The sequence below is a fragment of the Musca domestica genome, unplaced genomic scaffold, assembly GCF_030504385.1.
Source record: "Musca domestica strain aabys unplaced genomic scaffold, Musca_domestica.polishedcontigs.V.1.1 58, whole genome shotgun sequence".
Taxonomy (NCBI): domain Eukaryota; kingdom Metazoa; phylum Arthropoda; class Insecta; order Diptera; family Muscidae; genus Musca; species Musca domestica.
The window spans coordinates 613,525-621,982 of record NW_026712360.1 but is presented as its reverse complement, the minus strand read 5'-3'; the positions used below and the strand labels follow the sequence as shown (position 1 = coordinate 621,982).

At 36.6% G+C, this 8,458-nt stretch overlaps 1 protein-coding gene across 3 annotated transcripts; it reads left to right on the top strand.

Moving 5' to 3' along the window:
- Positions 1-333: 333 nt before the first annotated feature.
- LOC131805600 (tudor domain-containing protein 7B-like) lies at positions 334-7,822 on the top strand. 3 transcript variants are annotated; one of them, XM_059128955.1, is made up of 12 exons: positions 334-493; positions 725-777; positions 2,270-2,531; positions 3,100-4,035; positions 4,094-4,583; positions 4,642-5,396; positions 5,467-5,841; positions 5,899-6,014; positions 6,081-6,387; positions 6,466-6,614; positions 6,674-6,822; positions 6,898-7,822. In XM_059128955.1, exons 3-12 carry the CDS (start codon positions 2,274-2,276, stop codon positions 7,122-7,124), a joined length of 3,762 nt encoding a protein of 1,253 aa, XP_058984938.1. In that variant the 5' UTR covers positions 334-493; positions 725-777; positions 2,270-2,273; the 3' UTR covers positions 7,125-7,822. The 3 variants fall into 3 exon arrangements, with proteins under 3 accessions (XP_058984938.1, XP_058984940.1, XP_058984939.1); XM_059128957.1 differs by lacking the exon at positions 2,270-2,531; XM_059128956.1 differs by lacking the exon at positions 725-777 and having other exon boundaries at positions 339-493.
- Positions 7,823-8,458: the final 636 nt, after the last annotated feature.

Here is an 8,458-nt window from a genome sequence, read left to right as displayed (position 1 = left end):
AAATGGTCCATAAAATACAATTCATAAAATTCTAATTAAATATGACTCCATAGCAACTTTTTCACCATTAAAAATATTTAGTACATTTTTCGATATTTCTTTTAAGGTTTTTATTTAGAATATATTTGCATTTACGCATCGAGATTGGTATTAAAAAGCAACTTTTCCATTTATTTTTGTTTATTTTAAAAAAAGCTTTGGAATAACGTTTGCATAGTTACGTTAATGCATTGCGGAACGATTTTCCCTAAGATGTGTTTTGCAGCACTCAGCTTTGGCTTGGGTCAAACATATACATCCAGAATAAACAGCTGTTCGAAAAAATTCATCGTTTCGTTTTTCGTGGCAAGAGGAGGAGAATTGTGAATTACTTTCTGTTGCATTATTTAAACAATTTGTTTTTACGACTTTATTTGGGTATTCCCCATTACATCTGGAAACTTCAACAGCAACAACGATCGATATAAGTAAACTAACAAGAGATTTATTGTATGTAAGTCAACTACCGTCACTTTTATAAACATCCCGACAATTCTGAGGTGCATTGCAATGTGAAAGTTGTAATTGGCATTATTTCGTTTCGTTTTTTGTTATTATTTTTTTTTTTTTGGGGGAAAGTGGAATGTTGGAGTGTCTCACATAGCACTAGATATGCACAACTAACTACTATATATGAATGCTCAATATATATGTACATTTTATTTATTCTTTTTTTTTTCATTAGTTAAAGTGACTTGTAAAAATTGTTTGGAGGCTTGCTGCTACAGTTAATTAATTGTGAGTATAATTGTTTAATTAAAATAACATAAAAAATGAATCAACAAGTTTTCTTTTGTTTTTGTGGTTGTATATGATATGGAAAGGCTATGATGATGTTTGGTTGTAGAAGATCAATGATCAATGTTTGCGTTTCTTGTGTTTTCTTATTGGAGAAAAGGCAGACGAACAACAAAGTTAGGAATTGAGGCAACAAAAGACTTCATTGTACAAGAATGTTGTGTTATCGATAACAATGCAGTCAGACAGATCTACCCACAAAGTCTGAATTTGTATGTAGAATCAATTCTATCTGAATATAACAGAAAATGGTTTGAAACGAGGAAAGCCAGCTGAAACACATCTTTAAGCTTAGGCAAAGCCAGACAATAAACAATTATTGTTTTTTTTACAGTATAGGTAGTATATGTTATGTTGCATATTTGGAAAGGGTGTGGCAAATAGCTTTAACTTTGTGAAATTAATATAATTGTTGTCTATTGCAATTATTTCGAATTATTTTAAAGTGAAGGTGTAAGTGCATAAAAGGCTTGAAATCATGGCTAGGCATATTTAATGACATTTCGTAAAGGGATTACAGAGCCGCACTAAAATCCTTCTGTCGTTTTCCTTTATAATTTGACATTAATATGCCTAGCCATGACTTCAAGCTTTTTATGTACTTGCACCTTAAGTCTGTATATGTGCCTTAGAAGGCCTGATTGATGTACGAATTGCAATTTATAGTTTAAATGTTGCCAGGATTTAGTTTAGTACAGCATGGTGCATTAATTTGCAAGGTAGGCCATTGGTACACATTTTTTTCTGCCAAAAAGTAGGTCTATAAGCAGACACCAGCGTCTGAGTTTTAAAAATTTCTTTAACCTATCCATTCCAAGCCATGTACAGTAGAATGTAAATGTTATTTAAGGATAAAATTTTGAAATATTGTCAGAAAAATAAATTTAATTTTTTCAAATTCAAAGAGCAAGACTTTTGACTTTTATTAAATATTACACAAAGTCTGTTGATATATTACACATAACTATTATATACAGCATCTTACCACAATTATAAACTGACTTGGCTGGAAGCATCGGTACCGATCCATAGCTAAGGAAGTTGCTTTTGTTTCTTGTCTGCCACGACAGCCAACCAAAGGCTTACTCATGATAGTTCAAACTTAAACGATTTTTTGTCAATGTCCAGATTAGAAATATTGTATTTAACTGAACTGAAGAATTGTTCATTCCATTCAGCCACACACCATTATTGACTAAAATTAGTTATTTATTACTTCGCTATTTTATTTATTGTTTTTGATTTATTTTTACACGCACGATTCCCATTACAGAGGAGCATAACAACGTAACGCGCTATTTGAAATTAATGCTAATAATTTTATGTTTTAAAATCAAACACCTAACAATGCTTCCAATGTCTATCATCTCTATGTATGTTTTTCTTTTTTTTTTGTTTCTTTCATATATGTTTTTCCCATACCTACGTTCAGTGCAATGTCTAACGCCACCACTACCACCACCACTACCACCGCCCCCACTGCAAAGCAACAAGAATTGAAGCATATCGCTTCGATTGTTCGTGCTTTGATCACATCGACCAAGCCACCGTGTTATCTAAAAGATATTTTACGCGAATATAATGAAGTAGAGAGCAAACAGCTGCCATACAAAAGTCTTGGCTACAAGACAGCCCAAGAGCTTTTGGAAGATACTGGAGAGTTTTTGTTCAATGGCAGCCGAGGCAGTGGAGACGTAAGTATATTTCGGAAGAATAAAATATAATAATTCTGAACCAAAAAAAGAAAAATGCACACTCGCACACGTTTACACTGTACCTACTATAGAGCAGCACACAGACGCACCCATGCACCACCCACCCACACGGGTGAGATGAGACTTGCTGGCTGCATTCCATTCACCCCCTTCATTGATGTGCCGAAATTAAAAGAAAAAAAATAAGATTTTCCATCGTCAGATTTTCTTTTTTATCATTTTCATTGCAATTGTTGTTTATGCTTGGTTTTTCATCTTTCACTTCTACTTCTTCCTGCTAAAAATAGATAGCTATTTATATATACATGTATGTACGCAGTATGTACGTTTATCTATCTATACAACATGCATACATCTTTCTTAGTGTTTTTGTTTATTTTCCTCTTTACGAGAGGGGGAGGATGAAGGAGAGACATTCGTCTGGGGGAAAAGTGATTGTGTGTAGTGTGGTTTCCTTTAGTTATGATCAATCTTTCTTTCGCTATAAACGAAACTCTGTCTGTCTGATTGTTTTCTTTCTTTGTTTGTTTGTTGTTTTTGTTTTCAGACCATAATCACCGCGAAATTCAATTCGAAAACTGCTCATATTGCTTCTATGGTCAGAGCTCAAAAACCAAGCAAATCGACACGTATTGCTCCGGTGAAGGCTATGAAACAACCCCCCCGAATGCCTGCTCATAGATCGAACGGATTTGCTGGTGGTGATCGCAATAACAACAACAACAACAATAGCAATAGCAACAGCAGCAATTACGGCAATCGAAACAGTGGCAACAGCAATCAATCGGCGCATCAGCAATTGCAAAGGCAAAAATCACAGGGTGCCAATAGCAACAGCATCAGTAGCAGCAGCAACAGCAACAGCCAGCCAATCGATTTACGTGATATGTTGAATTCCAAGAAGAATCAACGGATTCAAACGCAACACTCGGCCAATGAGCAAAACAAATCGCAACAAAAGAACTCACAAAACGACAACCAATCGCCACAAACTGCTGCTGGGCCAAGGCCCATATTAGGAGCCTCAAAGCCCTCGGTTCAAACGGACAATAAAAAGTCGTTGTCCTCCTCCTCTACTTCATCGTCATCGTCCATGCAGTCTCAAAAAAATACTAGCAGCAACAAGCCACAGACGACCCCGGCTCAGCAGGTTGGACAGAAACCACAACATCGGCTAAATGTCAATCAGAACAATCAGCAACAGTCGGCACAGGTTCAAGCTCCCATGGCCAGGCCACAAAAAACCCCAGCCCAGCAGCAAAACACTCCCATTTACCTGCCATCAAATAATTTGACTGCTAGACTGCAGCAACAGACCTTAATTCACCAACAACATCAGCAGCAACAGCAGCAGATTAAAGCACAGGCCACTATTCCAAAAGCTCTCAATGAAGGCGATGTGCCACTAAAACCTGTAGCCATGGGAGGCGGTTTGCAACATCGCCTTAAAGTGGTCAACCAAGTAGCGGCATTTCCAACACAGGTATGTTTTGAATTGAATTGCCATTGACATTGAATCCATCCCCCCTCTTCTTTTGCAGCACAAACAGCCTCCATTTCAACATGCCAAAGTTGATGCAATTAGTGCATTAATACAATTTTGTCGTTACAAAAAACTCCCTCCTCCTCGCTTCAATTGTATTAAGGCCAAATTTTTCGGTGGAAGATACACGTGTCGTGTAGAAGTGAATGACATCATATTCTCCACATATCCACATCAATATGAGACTGAGTATTTGGCAAAAGAGGCCTGTGCCATACAGGCCTTGGACAAACTGCAAATGCAAGAGAAGAAACGGCCCATGCCGCCTTGTTCCTTTACCAGCACCGAGTTGTTGGATAAACTGTACACAGAGTTGTTGAAATTTCCGCATGGAGTATTTGCCAAAAATTTCCCGGAATGGTTTGAGACTAACTTCCAACAAACAATACCCGAAGATTGGTTTGGGCTAATACAAACATCCAGTTTGTTCACCATAGACACTGCACTAACCAAGGCCATTATATTTGCCAACAAAGATGCCGATAAGGGTAATGGCCAATGTAGTTTTCCGATTTTGGAACTAACTAAATATATTTTCAATTACAGATATTACACCTCTGGGCGCTGAAGACAAAACAAAAGTCATACAAATCGATCCCATATGTCTTCCTTGGTCCGACGAATATTGGTCCATTTTTATAACTCATTGCAACTCAACGGTGGAGGTGTGGGGTCGTTTATTTGGTGCGGATTACAGTGGGCGCTATAGTGCCCTGCTAAATGACATAGAGGTTTACATGGCCAATAAAAAGGAACGCCCTGTTTCGATTACACGCAAAAACATATATCTGGTTAGTATCAACGATTGTTGGCATCGTATTCGAGTGGAGGAGCTTGACAAGTCCAAGGCCAGTTGCTTGTGCTTCTTCATTGATTTTGGCGATGCTGATTGGTTACCGGTGGAGCAATTGTTTATTTGCGAAACTCATTTCCTGCGGCTACCAGCCCAAGCTGTGCCATTTTCCTTGTATGGCCTTGAAGATTTCGAAGGTAATCCAGCGGGACGCAAATGTCTGGAAGATCTGTTGGCCACAAAGTCTGCAGTTGGCAAAGTTTTCACCAAAGAGAGTGAATTCTACGACACCAACTCAAAATGCCATGGTAAAATACAGGTGGTACTCTTCGACACCTCTACCCAAGAGGACATCAATCTCAATCAGCAGCTATCCAATATGATTTGCAATGAAACGTTACCGCCGGAGATTAATAAAAATACGGTCACCAATACCTTTGTGTCGCATGTCAGTGACAATGGTGATATATTTGTGCAAATTAAAAGTCCTGAGCTGAAATATGTCCAAGTAAGTTGTTGTGGCTGTTGTTTTATGACATTTGATAAAATCTAATTGATCTCTTTTCTCCCGCCTGCAGATGCTCTTGCAACAAATAATCGAAACACGTCTGAATCGTGACCAGCACAAGGTGACATTCGAGGACTTGAAACGTTCCAATATGTTTTTAATTTGCGATGATGAAGATGCCAACGATGTCAAATGGTACCGTGGATCTGTGGTCGGTGCCAAGACCATTAAGGAGGATAGCAACAATTACCCAATGTATTACGTGGACAAGGGCATAACCAAATCTGTGGATATTTCCAAAATATTCCTCTTGGAAAGCTTAAGCTTGGCTTTGAGTAAATTCCCCGAGCAGGCCATTAAGGTGCGTTTGCATAATATTCCAGAAATATCGAAACATATTGTTGGACGCATTCGCGGACTTTTGCCCAAGGATTGTGAAGTGCTGGTAGGTGTAAAGTGTAGTTTGTGATGTTTTGAGGAATTTATACTTTTTATTTTCCAGACAAAAATGGCTATTCCTGGTCCGGTGCCCCAGGTTACAATACACACACGCCTAGAAGGTCCCGGTATTTTGGTCACCATCAACGATGTCATACGCAATGAGCACGAACTGATGGGGTATGTGAGAAATGTTTATTTATTTTTTTGTTTGTCTGTTTTACGTTTTGATTTGCTTGTGTTTAGTGCTGATATGCTACCTGGTCCCAACAATTCCACCGACGGCGAGGAAGACGATTCCATTTCGAAATTCCGCTTGGACTTTTCCAAGAGCAGTCAAGATAATTCCAGTTCCACCAGCCTGGCTTCTCCGAAAACCCCGACAAGTAATTCGTTTATTGACATTACGCGAGGACTAACTCTAACCACTGTGCCTGGTTCACCGCAAAAAGTAAGCGATTTGCCAAAACTTAATGATTATAGCAATATACCGGCCATAGGGGAATTGTTTGAAGTGCGTGTAACAATGTCGGCCAATCCTTCAAATTTCACTGTAAGCTTAGGCATTGAATTGCTACAACTTGGGAAGTTGCGTTTAATTTAAATTTGTCTCTTCTCACACTTCTTTTAGATACAACCCTACAAAGACTACCCAAATTTGAGGACTCTTATGAAAGAATTGCAGACTTTTTGTGAGAACAGTGATGAGTTTATACCAACCGATATGGTTGAGATTGGCCAAGCCTATGCAGCCAAGAATGCGGATTCTTTCTTCCACAGGTAAATACCCGTTAAAATGTCCTCCTTTTTGGTTTTTTATATTCCATATTTGGATTTAGGGTAACGGCTATTAAGAAGTGCGGCGACATGATACATGTACGTTTCTGTGATTTTGGTGATTCGGCAACTGTGGATTCGAGTCATTTGAAAATATTGCCCCTCAAGTTTCGTCAATTACCTAAAATGGCAATACAAGCCAGGCTTTATGGTAAGTTTCCAAATGGGAATTTGAGAGGTGTAATGTATGTTCATGACACATTACCGTTTTTTTTTTTTGAAATAGGTATTAAAGCTGTCAATGGAGACTGGACCCTAGATGATTGTAAATTTTTCCGTAAGCTGACTGTGGGTCAGACATTTGTATCTGTTATAAAGAATATAAAATATGATAATGACACAACACCACCTACTCAAATACTTGAATTGGAACTGATTGATGTCACTACCGACGAGGATATCTTGGTACATGAGCTATTGTTAAACGAAAAACGAGCAATGAAGGAAGAGTAGAAAACTTCCATCGTTGATATTCGCAAAGGCAATCTAAAACGTTTTAAATTGCTCGATGAATAAGTTGAAACGCTACGCGTTGATCGTGTTAGACTTTTTAAAGGAACAATTTCGTTATCTCTTTTTGTAAAAATTAACTATTGAATAGTGGCTTCCATTTCGTGGGACACATTTCGAAATTTCATCACATTCCGAATGAACATTTACAATAACACTACTACTGACACACACACACACATGCAAACAACTATAATTTTTCCTTTTATGTTTCTTCACTCACATTAAGAATTTCATTTTAAATCAAAAATATTGATAATTGTTTAAATTATTATCTTATTATTATTCTCTTTTTGTAAGACTTGATATTATCAATTTTTTTTCGTTTTCTTATTTAAACAAAAGAATTCTTTTTACGATATTATTTAATTTAATTAAAAATTAACTATTTTAACAAACCAAAAATTAAAAAAAAACTCGAGCAAACAAAACTTTTTGTTTACTAACCCAATCGATATATACACATAAAATGTATGTACGTGCGTATGAAAGCTTATGTTTCATTAAATGAGAATTATAGACATGAATAGAATATTTAACAAAAAACAAAAAAAAAATCAATAAAACGTACTTTAAAAGAAAACTGTGTGCAACAATTATAAAAAAAAATCATAATAAAAATTCGATTTGAAAAAACTAAATAGTTTTTTATTTTGCAAATGGTTACGGCCATGGTAGAAGAATATAGGTAGATGCATTAACGCTTAGGAACATTGATGTGCCGAAAATTTTAAAATTTTTTTTTCAAATATAATATAGGTTTTTATATGCTTTCTATTGTGTCTGGAGTATTTTGGAAAGCAAGGTTGGCACTAAAAAATACCAAAGTGTCGAGCAAGCGCTTCGCTGGGAATGGGCCAAAATACCGCAAGCCGAGCAACATTCGGGCAGCGTGTGACGGTTTTATTGGCCGTTTGAAGGCCATAATTCTTGCCAGGGGTGACCAATTCGAACAAATCTAAACTTATTATAAAATTTGATGCTATTTCCGAAATTTTTTGCTTTCATTTAATAAAATTAAAAAAAAAAAAAATGAAATATTATGGTCTTTGGCTTTGTTGCAGTTTTTTATCTCACCTTGCATATTTCTATATTTCGTCTTCCCTCGCCTTACTTTACCTTTTTTTTCCTTTTGATTGGTTGCCCTTCTCTCCCCTTTTCAAAGAAAACTCAATTATTGGTAATTTAAATATTTTTCAAATATAGATATATATATTATTCTTTTTTTCTTTGTTGTTTAATATAGACTTTATATATGTATGTATATAATAATTTTT